Source organism: Hyla sarda, chromosome 6 (assembly GCF_029499605.1).
Source record: "Hyla sarda isolate aHylSar1 chromosome 6, aHylSar1.hap1, whole genome shotgun sequence".
NCBI classification, from domain to species: domain Eukaryota; kingdom Metazoa; phylum Chordata; class Amphibia; order Anura; family Hylidae; genus Hyla; species Hyla sarda.
The window spans coordinates 52,342,268-52,357,457 of NC_079194.1; the positions used below are offsets into that span (position 1 = coordinate 52,342,268).

General features: G+C 41.8%; 1 protein-coding gene across 1 annotated transcript in view; it reads right to left on the reverse strand.

The window, feature by feature from the left end:
- Positions 1-596: 596 nt before the first annotated feature.
- Positions 597-15,190, reverse strand: part of SHISA8 (shisa family member 8) — a 110,984-nt gene continuing 96,390 nt past the window's right edge. The window contains exons 3-4 of the mRNA XM_056523712.1: positions 9,773-9,922; positions 597-1,459 (exon numbers count right to left, since the gene is read on the reverse strand). Of these exons, the coding sequence (XP_056379687.1) occupies positions 1,107-1,459; positions 9,773-9,922 (503 nt within the window). The 3' untranslated portion in view covers positions 597-1,106. The remainder of the gene's footprint in view (positions 1,460-9,772; positions 9,923-15,190) is intronic.

Below are 15,190 nucleotides of genomic sequence, written 5' to 3' on the forward strand. Positions count from 1 at the left end.
ACAGTTTACCAAATGTACTTTGAGAATTCTGCTGCCACTGTGCAAAATACAGTAGGTTACCTTTTAGGTGCCTATTAAAAAGTTGGTGACAAAGAGATTATGGTATAGAGCCATTTTGTTTTTATTTTTTTCAAGGACTTGGCCAAGTCTGTTTATATTTGCTAAAGTGTAATGTTAATGCTACCATGCAAGAATATTCTGGGCAAATTCCCATGGACAAATTGGAAAATCTTTTGGATGGAATTCCCAGAAGAGTGGATCTATTGAAAGCCACAAAAGGGGGCACAACTTCATTTACCTCTCATGGTTTTGGAATGGGATGTCCAATAAGCATATCCAGATGAAATGGTGAGTTGACCACATACTTTTACAGTTAAAGTATATACTTATACACTTAAAGTATATCTAACTAACATTTATGACTATGTGAGAAAATGAAAAATAGACAAGTACATTAGACGATAGAGAGTAAGATAGAAAGACATAGATGGCTAATGAGAGAGAGACTAGATGGACGATAGATTAAAATACATTCTCTTAGAAATAATATTTTATAAACATTTTATAGATTTTGAGCCATGGTGATAGATTCAGTTGTACTATGTAACAATCGTATTTGGTAAGACCCCTGATTAACATAAAATGTTTAATCAAATGGATAAAAAAAAAGCTTAAAATTACATTGTTAACAGCAACCAATTTAGTTACACAGGCAATAGGATTGGAAATCATAGGAATATACCTACATATCTGGCAAAAAATAGTGTTGTTATTATACCGGTTAGCAGTGGGAAGGATGAATGATCTTTCGTACAACCTGATTTTAGTTTTCATATGAATAAGTCTGTGTTCTTAATTGTTGTAGTCTTGTTTTTATTCCTAATTTTCTCGTTAAGCAGTTTTTTTTTTTGTGTACTAGAATAAGTATGCCCAGCATTGACATTTAGGATTATGTATATCATCTTTATTGTTGCCTCACTTTGTATTTATACTTTTTTTTCCACTGTTCTCACAAAAAAGTAATGGAGAAACATTGAGATATCACAGTGCTATCATTGGCATTCACATATTCCTCATGGTAGTAATGAGATGTAGATACATAGTGTTCAGACAGTCACCTCTGTCTTGCTGTTGCTGTGCCGTTGGGGGATATTGGAATAGTGATTCTGATGGCTAAATAATTCAGGAAGCTTTTCGATACTGAATTGCCTTTTGTTGGCATAAACTTGTCTTCGCATGTCATGATGATTTGGGTCCCATCCTTGAAATGATGCCCCTGCTAAAGGGTGAGTGTTGGTCTTAGTGACCTTAATCTTGTGACTTGACTTGGTTTGTATCTGGGGGGAGTTTTCAGGTAAAGAACTTTCCTGAGTAATCAGCCCACCAGGCTGATAGCATGGAGAACCGTCAGCAACATCCAAGACTGGAAACCTCTTGTAATAGTCATCAGTTGGGTTTTCTGCGAAGAAAAATAACAAAAATTCATTGTGCTTGTAAGATGTTTTAGAAAAAAAATGTACAGTGATCCCCCCCCGACCTACGATGGCCCCGACATAAGATCATTTCAACATACGATGGCCTCTCAGAGGCCATCGCATGTTGAAGGCAGCATCAACATACGATGCTTTTGTATGTCGGGGCCATCGCATAAACGGCTATCCGGCAGGGCAGACTGCTTCAGCTGCCACCGGATAGCCGTCTAAGGTGCCCCGTGAGCTCCGCTGATGTCTCTTACCTGTCCTCGGGGCTCCGGCGGGATCCCCTGCATCGTCGGCGCTCTCCATCGACGTCATCACATCGCTGCGCACGCCATCCCGTCATCCAATAGGAGCGGCGTGCGACTTGATGGCGGCGATGGAGAGCGAGGATGCCGGGGAAGCAGAGGCCTTGCCGGAGCGTCGGGGACGCGGCGACAGCGATGGGCGGCGACATCCCAGGCAGCGGTGACGAGCGGTGACGGTCCGGAGCGGCGGGGACAGGTGAGTACAACTTCTTCTAACAGTGGTCTACAACCTGCGGACCTCCAGATGTTGCAAAACTACAACACCCAGCATGCTGGGTGTTGTAGTTTTGAAACATCTGGAGGTCTGCAGGTTGTAGACCACTGTCCTATACTTTACATTGCACGGATCCCTCCACATGCGATGGTTTCAACAAACAATGGTCCGTTTGGAACGGATTACCATCGTATGTTGAGGGACCAGTGTATTCTATTCTGCGTTTTAATCCCAACAAATTTTTCCAATATTATGGAAATAAAGTATAAATATTCAGGGGTGTGGAATTTTTAATAAGTCTATAATGAGAGCCCAATGTTTTTATGCCGAACTTTATATCAGTGCAGCACATAAAAATGCTGCACTTAGTAAATGTCCTCATAATGTCCATATCATTATTGTTGAACCTTTAATATAAGGAAATAAATGACAAACGCAAATTGTAGAAAAATAGTTATTAAATAAAAAGTAGAAAAAAAATGTCTTGAATTTTTTGAGGCATAAACATTATTAATAATACAAAATATTTCACATGAAGCTGTTTTTATCATTAATAATGCAATATATTCCACATAAAGCTGTTTCTATCACTAATAATATATTTTATTCCACATTAGGCTGTTTGCCCCTACTATCCATCAGGCTCTGTGTCTGTATCAGGCGTGAGCATACAGACACAGTCTATCTGCATTGATGTACTCTACAGACTCTCTTCTACTATTGGGGTGTGTTCACACAGTGTATATAGCGTATATCCTATAGAGTGTATGCTGTGTTTTCATTTTTTGCTCACATTGATTTACACAGCACAAAATCTTCACCATATACGATACATAAGAACATACCGTACCCTTGGGCTGGTGCACAGATTCCATGGGTTGGGTGCATCAGGCATACGGATTGTTTTTTTTTTTTTACTGTGTAGCTACACACTAAAGTGAAATACAGTTCAGTGACATACAATTGATTAAATATTACAAGTTGCCTATTATCTTTTACTTGCCCATTCTTTCAGCAAATTGTGAAACTCAATATATTAACATTAACCAGATATTAAGCCTCAAATGTAGGTCAATTTTTGCCTGGAAAATTTTGATAAGATAAAAATCTCTTCCACAGAGCTAGTTTTGTAATCTGCTGTGGATTTTCCATGCACATATCCCTGCGTCAACATATGCAGCATCACCATAAAGCGGCCTGGGAGAACCGTGGCTCCGATGTGGTGGTTCAGCCTACTGCATCGCCCGGAGGCATGCCGCTCCCTGTTTGAGCCAGCCAAAGCTCCACCACCTCAGCCGAAAGAAGCTGTGTGTCATACCCATCTTCTGTCGCTCCAGATGCTCCTGCTCCTACTTCGAGTCAGTCATTCTGCCAGCAATTCTGTCCAAGTTGCTGGTGCTGCAGTCCCTCCCTTTTCAAGTGGTGGACTCTGCACCTTTTAGAGAACTGATGGCTTGTGACGATTTGAGGTGGAGAGTCCCAAGCCGTCATTTCTTGTACCAGCCCTACACAATTTTGTGGAACAGAAGGTGGGCCAGTCCTTGAGCTTGTCGGTGTGTACCAAAGTGCACAGCAGCGCCGACATCTGGAGCTGTAACTACGGTCAGGGACAATATATGTCCTTTACGGCCCACTGGGTGAATGTGGTTCCTGCACAGCCACAACAGCAACTTGGACAGGTCACGCCACTTCTGCCTCCATGCTCTCAGGCCATCCTCCACCTTGTTCTCAGCCTCCACCTTGTCCTCAGCCTCTCAGTGCCCCTCCAGCATACCATGTGTGCAGGGCACGGCAGTGTCACGCTGTTCTTCACATGGTTTGCCTTGGCGAATGGAGTCACACAGGGGTGGAACTGCTAAAATTCATTCATCAACAAATCGAATCATGGCTTACTCCACAAAAACTGGAAATGGGAATCATGGTAACCGACAACGGGAAGAACATCTTGTCTGCACTGCGACAAGGAAGCCTAAGACATGCGCCCTGCATGGCACAAGTGTTCAATCTGGTTGTCAAGCAGTTCCTGAATTATTCCCCCCATCTGCAAGACATCCTAACAATGGGAAGGAAACTTTGCATGCACTTCAGCCACTCGTACACCGCAAAGCACATGGTATCTCCCAACATAGTCTGATTTGTGACGTTGCCACACGTTGGAATTCCACCCTCCATATGTTGGACCGACTATACGAACAGAGAAAAGCCATCACCGATTTTTTGATGATCCAAGCGGATAGTGGGACTCCCCTGTGTAACTTCAATGTCAACCAGTGGCAGCTCATACGTGACACCTGCCATTTGCTCAGGCCCTTTGATGAAGGAATATTATTAGTAATTCGCCAGGGTTACAGGATGGACAACATCATTCCACTGCTTCATCTACTACAACACGTGTTGGAAACAATGGCTGGTCAGGGCACTGGAGACGTGGTGCCTACATCTCACGGCCACATGAGCCCTGTGGGGGCTGAACTGGAGGGGGAGGGACACAGTCAAGCACAGTTTAGGTTTCACGAAATGGGTGGTTTTTCTAGTCATCTGACAGGAGAAGAGGAGCAGCTAGAGGGTTATGAGGAAGGCGAGACAGAGGACCCAGACACACCGTGGCAGTATGCAGTGGAGATTGAGGCAGGTAGTCCCTCCGAGTCACTTGCACAAATGGCACAATGCATGCTCACTTGCTTGCATAGTGACCGCCGAATTGGCTTTCCACCTTATTGGACCCTCTCTATCAGCACAAAATGGGGGGCCTTTTTTACACCCACTGAGAAGGAGGACAAACTGACCTACTACAGAGACATCCTACGTAGTCAGTTGGCCAATGCCTATCTGCGCCATCGCCATCCTTTCGCAGGTCTGACTCGGGGGCCCTCTGCGCTCACCTTCCACTGCCATGGCTTCTGGGGAGGGGTGTCAGGAGCAGTACCAGCTCCATCATCAGCAGCTTGAGTCTACAGTGGCTGATGAGTAGCTTTCTTCACCCGCATAGTGAAGCAACTCCTCAGCAGCAGGTAGACCTGGAGCAGGACCTGAACCAGCAGGTGGTGGCATACCTTGACATGATCATGCCAACACACCTTGAAGATCCGCTGGACTTCTGGGCAGCCAAACTTGATTTGTGGCTGCAACTAGCAGAGTTTGCCCTGGAAAAGTTGTCCTACCCGGCCAGTAGTGTGCCATCAGAGCGGGTGCTTAGTGCGGCGGGGGCCATAGTAACCCCAAGAAGAACTCTTTTGTCCACAAAAAATGTGGAGAGACTGACCTTTGTGAAGATGAATCAGGCATGGATCAGCCAGGATTTTCACCCACCAATGCCTGATGCATCAGAATAAATTGACCATGGTGCCACACCGACACTTCACAAATATGGCTAGTGCTAAACATATTTAAGGCGTTGCTCCCCAGTTACAGGAATTCCTCTGCATCAGACCTCAAGTATTGAGGATATGCATTAGCTAAAACTTTACTTTTCTTAGGATAAAATGCATGTAGTCAAACATTTTTTGAAATGAAACAATAGGAAAGGTGTGCAAAAAAACACCATGTGCCACCTTCACCACCAAATATTGATGTGATGCAAAGACCTCTAAAAGGTGGAAGGGAACAATGTATGGTCCATTGTAACCGGTGGGGGTAAAAACTTCCCCTGTAAGGCCCTACTCTCGCATTATTAATTCCATTCTTGGCAAGTGTTACTCGCCCTAAAAAAGGGCGGCCCCCATACAGGAACCTTTCCCTATTTCCCCCTACAAACACTGCCATCCCAGGGTTTTTAGGTGGAAATAGAGAGTTACCTGTGTGGGGCCATCCTTTTTAGGGTGAGTAACACTTGCCAATAAGGGAATTAATAGGGCGAGGGTAGGGCCTTACAGGGGAAGTTTTTAGCCCCACCTGCTACAATGAACAATATGTTGTTCCCTTCCACCTTTTTGAGGAAAGTGTTACTCTTCTTAACCCCTTAAGGACGCAGGACGTAAATGTACGTCCTGGTGAGGTGGTACTTAACGCACCAGGACGTACATTTACGTCCTAAGCATAACCGCGGGCATCGGAGCGATGCCCGTGTCATGCGCGGCTGATCCCGGCTGCTGATCGCAGCCAGGGACCCGCCGGCAATGGCCGACGCCCGCGATCTCGCGGGCGGCCGCCATTAACCCCTCAGGTGCCGGGATCAATACAGATCCCAGCATCTGCGGCAGTTCGCGATTAAAATGAACGATCGGATCGCCCGCAGCAGTGAAAAATCCCCTCCCCCAATAAAAAAGTAAAACGTCCGTTTTTCCTATTTTACCCCCAAAAAGCGTAAAAAACATTTTTTATAGACATATTTGGTATCGCCGCGTGCGTAAATGTCCGAACTATTAAAATAAAATGTTAATGATCCCGTACGGTGAACGGCGTGAACGAAAAAAAATTTTTAAAGTCCAAAATTCCTACTTTTTTAATACATTTTATTAAAAAAAAAATTATAAAAAATGTATTAAAAGTTTTTTATATGCAAGTGTGGTATCAAAAAAAAGTACAGATCATGGCGCAAAAAATGAGCCCCCATACCGCCGCTTATATGGAAAAATAAAAAAGTTATAGGTCATCAAAATAAAGGGATTATAAACGTACTAATTTGGTTAAAAAGTTTGTGATTTTTTTTAAGCGCAACAATAATATAAAAGTATATAATAATGGGTATCATTTTAATCGTATTGACCCTCAGAATAAAGAACACACGTCATTTTTACCATAAATTGTACGGCGTGAAAACGAAACCTTCCAAAATTAGCAAAATTGCGTTTTTCGTTTTAATTTCCCCACAAAAATAGTGTTTTTTGGTTGCGCCATACATTTTATGATATAATGAGTGATGTCATTACAAAGGACAACTGGTCGCGCAAAAAACAAGCCCTCATACTAGTCTGTGGATGAAAATATAAAAGAGTTATGATTTTTAGAAGGCGAGGAGGAAAAAATGAAAACGTAAAAATTAAATTGTCTGAGTCCTTAAGGCCAAAATGGGCTGAGTCCTTAAGGGGTTAAAAAGGGCGGCCCCACACAGGAACCAATCCATATTTCCACCTAAAAACCATGGAAAATGGCAGTGTTTGTAGGTGGAAATAGGGAGATGTTCCTGTGTGGGGCCGCCCTTTTAAGACTATTAACGTTTTCCTCGAAAAAGTGGAAGGCTGTGTCATTCAGCCACTATATGGTCTCCTCATGCTGACGCCACCTCCATGCTGTGTCATTCAGCCACTATATGGTCTCCTCATACTGATGCCACCTCCAGGCTCTGTCATTGCGACAGTGATTCTAATAATGACGCCTTGGATCTGCATTTCATACTGAATTTCACTAACCCAGCACACACCCTATGCGTGTTACAGCAAGGCAAAGTGTTCTACACCCCCTATTGGGGCTCTCTGTAGGCCAGAAATAGCCATTTTTAATAGCAATTCGCTGCAAATAAATTCGGGGCAAAACTAATTTTGGGGGAAAATTCGGCTAATCGGCAGAATCAAATTTTTCAAAAATTCGCTCAGCTCTAGATATAACTGAACTGTAATTTCCCCCATACTGTGGTAAATTTGAGGGTAATACTGGTCTGTCTATAGTGGTTTTTAATTAACAGTATGGTGGTTTGTTTCAATAATTTAGTAGAGGTAATATGTGGTCAGTAGGTGGCAGTATGTTGTTGTTTTTTTTTGCCCCTTGTATAGTGTTATTACTGGTAATGTTTCCCTTGGTATACTGGGTTTTATGCAGTAAAAGTATGGTGATACTATTTTGTTAGTATGTAATAGTAATATGTGCTCATAGTCTGGTGATATTATTTGGCTTTTATATAATGTTGATTTTAGTACAGTGAGTTTTGTAAAGTACCAGTATGATGGTCATATGTATAGTGATTTTGGTTCTTTCTATAGTGGTTTTATTTGGTAATTTGAGTATTATGTAAAGCTAAATAGCCCTATTTGTCAGTACTGCTTTATGCCACATATTTTCTACACACAAACCTTTACTCACGTTTCCAATAGAGACATGGAGAGGGTTCCCATTGCAATTTCTGCTTCAGGCAGCAGAAAAGCTAGAATCGGCCCTGATTACAGTATAACTATGATTGAGATTCAAAGATTATTTCCTTTAAAAGGAGCACGCACAAATTTAATTTTTTAGGTTATATGTTGCAATATAGGTCTTTATTAAAAATTATGTAGAGGCTCTTATGTATGCTTGGGGAATACTTAGTTTATTTTATGTGCTTGGTGTGGGTTGTCTATCATCTTGATTCCTTCTCCTCTGATATTGCTTTGCAGAGACCGAAGGGGTGGAGTCTCATCATTGCACTTACTCAAGTCCTAGGTGCAGCAAATAATAGATCAGTGACATAGCACTTTTAACCTCTAACTCACAGTCTGTGTATTCCTATGAGATGCAGCCTGTATTTACCGTATTTTTCGCCCTATAGGACGCACCGGCATATAAGACGCACCCAATTTATAGGTGCAAAATCTAAAAAAATTAAGATTTTGAACCCAATAGTGGTCTTCAACCTGCGGACCTCCAGATGTTGCAAAACTACAACTCCCAGCATGCCCGGACAGCCGTTGGCTGTCCGGGCATGCTGGGAGTTGTAGTTTTGCAACATCTGGAGGTCCGCAGATTGAAGACCACTGCATAGGAGGTAATACTCACGTGTCCCTGCCGCTCCGGACCCGTCACCGCTGCCCTGGATGTCGCTCCATCGCTGTCGCCGTGTCCCCGTCGCTCCGGAACGTCTCTGCTGCCGGCCGAGTATCCTCACTCTCCGTCGCCGCCATCACGTCGTTACGCACGCCGATGCACGTACGCGACGACGTGATGATGAGGAAGGAGAGCGCCGGCCATACAGGGGATCCCTGAACGGAGAAGACACCGAGGAGGCAGGTAAGGTCCCCCCCCCCGGTGTCCTGTAAGCACTAACCCGGCTATTCAGTCGGGCTGTTCGGGACTGCCGTGGTGAAATCGCGGCGGTCTCGAACAGCCCGACTGAACAGCCGGGTTAGTGTCACTTTTCCTTCAGACGCGGCGGTCAGCTTTGAAGGGTTAATACAGGGCATCACCGCGATCGGTGATGTCCTGTATTAGCCGCGGGTCCCGGCCGCTGATGGTCGCAGGGACCGCCGCGATAGGGGTGTATTCGCCGTATAAGACGCACCGACTTTCCCCCCCCCCCGGTTTTGGGGAAGAAAAAGTGCGTCTTATACGGCGAAAAATACGGTAAGTTATACGTATCATCCTGTCAACTCTTACAAGCAGTAGACAGAGGAGAGCAGTGTCTACCTACATTTTATAAAAAATATACTGGACATATATATTTATTGTATGGACTCACTTTCTATAACACTGCAACTTTGGTCTCTGTTAATTGATAAAATGATCTCTTTAGCAGCACTCTATACATGGAGGGGGCATAGAGAGGAACCAGGAAAGCAGAGCATGGTGGGGAGGAGTGGAATCTGTGAGCTGCTGGAGGAATTTGATAGCTGTTGTGATACTATTGTTCAGAGAAAGTCTGCCACACAGAGAGACTAGTATCCAATCTACAGAGTACAGCATGCAATTTATTGGTGGTGTGAGTGAGAATCCCTTGGCCATTTGCAATAAAAAGGGCTCAAAATGTAAGATTGAAGCTGAGCTTGGATGAAACTAATTACACTACAGGAATATTGCTGATGAATTAGCATTGTATATAAATTTTATTTCCTGAGTGCTTTAATAATTTACTTATTCTGTTCATGACTTACCAGACATTTTTAATGAGGCATATTTAGAGATCTCTTGATCTTGCAAAGAGATCCCAGGAACCAGCTGCCCTCGGCTGTTATGACCTAGTGACATACCGACTTGGGGAATCAGTGGCGAAGTCAAGCCCATGTTGTTGAAATTTGTGTGATCTGTCAAAAAGAAACAATAAATAATGTAAACTTTTATCTTAATACAGTAAAATGTCTTCCTTTCATAGTTTTCCTGAATGCATTTACTAATGAGCCTTTATTTATTTATTTAGTGACATTACACAGTGTTAGTGGTAATAGGCCTGCAATACCATTGTCATTGCCTAATGTAGTTGAAGGGGTATTTTTATCTTATAAAGTTATTATAACAAGCTCATCTGTGACAGTCCAACCAGTGGGACCCCCACTGGTCACGAGAATGGGAACAAATTGTCCCCGAAATGGTGAGCAGCATGTTACTATTAATGAAAAGAATGACTAGAAATCAAATCGATTGCTTTGGAGCTTTATAATTAAAAACCTTTTTTAGAGAAAATATTTAAACGTCAAGGCTGAACTAGCAAAATGCATTAGAGTTTTATACAAAGTTGGTTTAACATAATTTCTATGCAGATCAATGTTATCCAAAAGTAAACATGAATGGTGATATAACATTTGCATTTTTATTATAATGGTAAAAAAAATAAAAAAATAAACATAAAATTTGCATAGGAACAAGCTAGGTACCTCTTCAATTGCTCGAATGGCATAATATTTAGTTTAGAGTTTATCTCGGTCAGGTTTTCACGACTTTTTACATAACTTTAAAAAATCTGTAACTCAATGTTGTGTTCATACTCGACAACCACAAGCTCCTCTAGGCAGATAAAGATCTGAAAATAAAGGTGATTTATTCTCACAAAGTAGGAGAAGGCTATAAAAATATATCTAGATCTTCCTGGTTTCAGTTTCTACTGAAAACATTTCCAGGAGGGAATTGAAGTCTGGGACCTGTAGTGTTTCTCCTCTTCCTTTGTTTTCTTGTTCCGGAGCTTGTGTAGGATTTCAGTGATGTTACTAAAAGTGCTTCTGTTGTGTGAATCTTTGCCAGTTGTGCTGAAGGGCATGACTCTGTGAATTTTTAATAGTCCATATTCTTTAAGTTAAGATCTGGGATGTAGTTCTTGTTGCAAGTAGGGTATAGTGTTACACCCTATTAACCTCTTAAAGACGAAGGGCGTACATGTACGCCCTTGTCCTGCTCCCCTTCTATGATGCTCCTGAGCACGCATCATAGCGAGATGATAGCCGTCGTGACCCGTGGCTAATGCCAGACATCACCGATCTTGGTGATCCGTGTAAATAACCCTTTAGATGCCGCAATCAAAGTCAATCGCAGCGTCTAATATTGTAAAAAAAAAAAAAAAAAAAAAACTGCTCAGTTGGGATGATCAGGATCACCGAGGTGAAACCTTCCCTAATAAAAGTTTAAATTACCCCCCTTTTCCCATAAAAAAAAAAATGTTAACAAAAATAAACATATGTGGTATCGCCGCATGCATAAATGTCCGATCTATCAAAATATGTTACTTTAACCGCACGGTCAATGGCGTATATGTGAAAAAAAAGTTTCCAAAATTGCTTATTTTTGTTAATGTAATGTATAAAAAGCGATCAAAAAGTCCCATCAAAACAAAATGGTACCAATTAAAACTACAGATCATGGCACAAAAATAGGCCCTCACACATCCCCCTATACAGTCATGTCCGTAAATGTTGGCACCCCTGAAATTTTTCCGGACAATGAAGTATTTCTCACAGAAAAGGATTGCAGTAACACATGTTTTGCTATACACGTGTTTATTCCCTTTGTGTGTATTGGAACTAAACCAAAAAAGGGAGGAAAAAAAAGCAAATTGGACATAATGTCACAACTAACTCCAAAAATGGTCTGGACAAAATTATTGGCACCCTTTCAAAATTGTGGATAAAGAAGATTGTTTCAAGCATGTGATGCTCCTTTAAACTCACCTGGGGCAAGTAACAGGTGGTGGGCAATATACAAATCACACCTTAAAGCATATAAAAAAAACGAGAGAAGTTCACTTAGTCTTTGCATTGTGTGTGTGTGTGTGTGTGTGTGTGCCACACTAAGCATGGACAACAGAAAGAGGAGAAGAGAACTTTCTGAGGACTTGAGAACAAAAACTGTGGAAAAATAACAACAATCTCAAGGTTACAAGTCCATCTCCAGAGATCTAGATTTGCCTTTGTCCATAGTGTGCAGCATTATCAAGAAGTTTGCAACCCATGGCACTGTAGCTAATCTCCCTGGGCGTGGACAGAAGAGAAAAATTGATGAAAGGTGTAAACGTAGGATAGTCCGGATGGTGGATAAGCAGCCCCAAACAAGTTCCAAAGATATTCAAGCTGTCCTGCAGGCTCAGGGAGCATAAGGGTCAGCCCGATCTATCCATCAACATTTAAATGAAATGAAACGCTATGGCACGAGACCCAGGAGGACCCCACTGCTGACACAGAGACATAAAAAAGCAAGACTACATTTTGCCAAAATGAACTTGAGTAAGCCAAAATCCTTCTGGGAAAACGTCTTTTGGACAGATGAGACCAAGATAGAGCTTTTTGGTAAAGCACATCATTCTCCGAAAACGGAATGAGGCCTAAAAGAAAAGAACACAATACCTACAGTGAAATATGGTGGAGGTTCAATGATGTTTTGGGGTTGTTTTGCTGCCTCTGGTACTGGGTGCCTTGAATATGTGCAAGGCATCATGAAATCTGAGGATTACCAACCGATTTTGGGTCGCACTGTACAGCCCAGTGTCAGAAAGCTGGCTTTGCATCCAAGATCTTGGGTCTTCCAACAGGACAATGAACCCAAGCATATGTCATAAAGCACCCAGAAATGAATGGCAACAAAGCTCTGGAGAGTTCTGAAGTGGCAGCAATGAGTCCAGATCTAAATCCCATTGCACACCTGTGGAGAGATCTTAAAATTGCTGTTGAGAAAAGGCGCCTTCCAATAAGAGAGACCTGGAGTAGTTTGCAAAGAAAGAGTGGTCCAAAATTCCATCTGAGAGGTGTAAAAAGCTTATTGATGGTTATAGGAAGCGACTGATTTCAGTTATTTTTTCCATAGGGTGTGCAACCAAATATTAAGTTAAGGGTGCCAATAATTTTGTCCAGCCCATTTTTGGAGTTTGGTGTGACATTATGTCCAATTTGCTTTTTTTCCCTCCCTTTTTTGGTTTATTTCCACTACACACAAAGGGAATAAACATGTGTATAGCAAAACGTGTTACTGCAATCCTTTTCTGTGAGAAATACTTCATTTTCTTTAAAAAATGCAGGGGTGCTAACATTTACGGCCATGACTGTAAATGAAAAAATAAAAAAGTTATAGGGGACAGGAGAGGACAGTGCAGTTATTTAAAGGGGTATTCCAGGATTTTTATTATTTCATAATATAGTGTCTGTACCTGTGTTTGATGGTGGTCTCGCCATTTTTAACAGCATACAAAATTACTGACGTTTCAAATGTTCCCTGGTTGCAGTGCAGCCTGAGACATTACATCAGTAGTCAGGTGTTCAATGGGTGGAGCGACCACTGGGTGGGAGAGCAATCATTATTCAAGAATTGTAGTTTTGCAACAGCTGGAGGCACATGTTCAGAAAACACTGGTCTGTTGCATGGAAAGGATCAGAGGTGTGTTTCAAAAGGTGGGGTGGCTGATGTGTGGGAGAGAGAAAAGTGACCTCACACTTACAAACAAGTAATCATGGGACTTGTAGTTAAAGGGAACGAACTCTAACAGGAAATAGCCAGTTCACAAAAAGCCACAGCTTTATGGTAATCTCACAACATAGTTTTCACAGTAGCTAAACAAGCAATTAAAACTTAACATTTAATAATTATTTTAAAAGAATAGATATAATTAATGACACTAAACATAAATGTGACCACAATTTCTCAGTGAAAAATCAATCAAAAATCAAAGGACAGACCCGGACAAAAACTTATCATCAGCCTCTAATTAAAAAAAAAGAGGAACACTTTGTTGAGTACCCTCGTCTCAACGTGTTTCACCCATTATATTCTGTACGGGATCCTCAGGGGACACAAATCCTGGATAATATACAAATGAATCAAAAGCAAAACTTATATCCGCAATCGGATTACATGTGTTGAGTAAATATAATATAGATGTAAATAGATAAAGATGCAGTAATGCAATGATCATTAGGGCATAGCTGATGCAGCACTGTGATATATCTATTCCACATCTGTGAAGACACTGCATATTAGCAAAGTGATAAAAACCAAATCATATCCATGATCAAAGGACAAGAGAAAAAATAATAACATAATCAATGCACAAGGTCACAAAGAAGTAAAAAACCACCCCAGCCCATGATTAGGCCACTCACTGCACCCTGCACGGATGATAGCATAGATGTGCATCTACAGACCACCAGCATAACACTGCTATATATATATATGGTATACTATGTGCTGATTACTATCATGTGTGCCTACCTGTGTAGTTCCGGAGACGCATATGCGACCGCGCATTCATCGCGTATCGCCGGGCCTGAGGCGCGTGCGCACTGGATGTGGATAAGCGGCCAGTGATGGAGGCGCATGCGCAAAGAGCACAAAATACGTCACCCGCAATTGTGCTCACACCAGACAAAAAACAATTTGAGAGCACATCCGTGATAAGGATCGGCCAGCTTAAAACTAAATGATAGAACATTATAATGAAAACAGCACATTATCAAGATAATAGTATTAATACACTAAAGACAGTACATAATCATGATAATAATAATAATACACTAAAGACAGTAAATAATCATGATAGTAATAGTATTAATACAAAATATACACGGTGGTCCTAGTCTATTGTGCCTCCTGACTCAAACTCATATTAATTAAAATTACGTAAAACAGTAGATATGACTAGTCTATAATATAGAGAATAAGAGCCTAAATTAGGGAAAAAGTAGGGGGCGACCCCACCCGGAACCTATCCCTATCTCATTCTAGTAGTCCCTAAACTATATAAAAGGGCACTGGGATAGGGACCGCTAAATAAAGGAAAGGTACAGGAAAGGGTGATATAGTAACATACAGGGTACACGACAATTAGTAGTGGAGGGAAGAAGGGGGGACAAACCCAAGTAATCCATAAAGGACTGATAAACAATGAAGAGTAATATCCCATAGTAACATATGTAATCGGTAAATCACTTCCCGTGATGATAACTGTAGTTTCTGACAGATTAAACCTTTATATCACTGCTACCACAAATCATAAAAAGCAAGAAAATGTTAATCTCTCATTCAGACCAGCCGGTTGTTGAGACCCAAAGTGATAAATCCATGCTGCCTCTTTACAGAGGATCCTCTTGTCTCGCATGGAT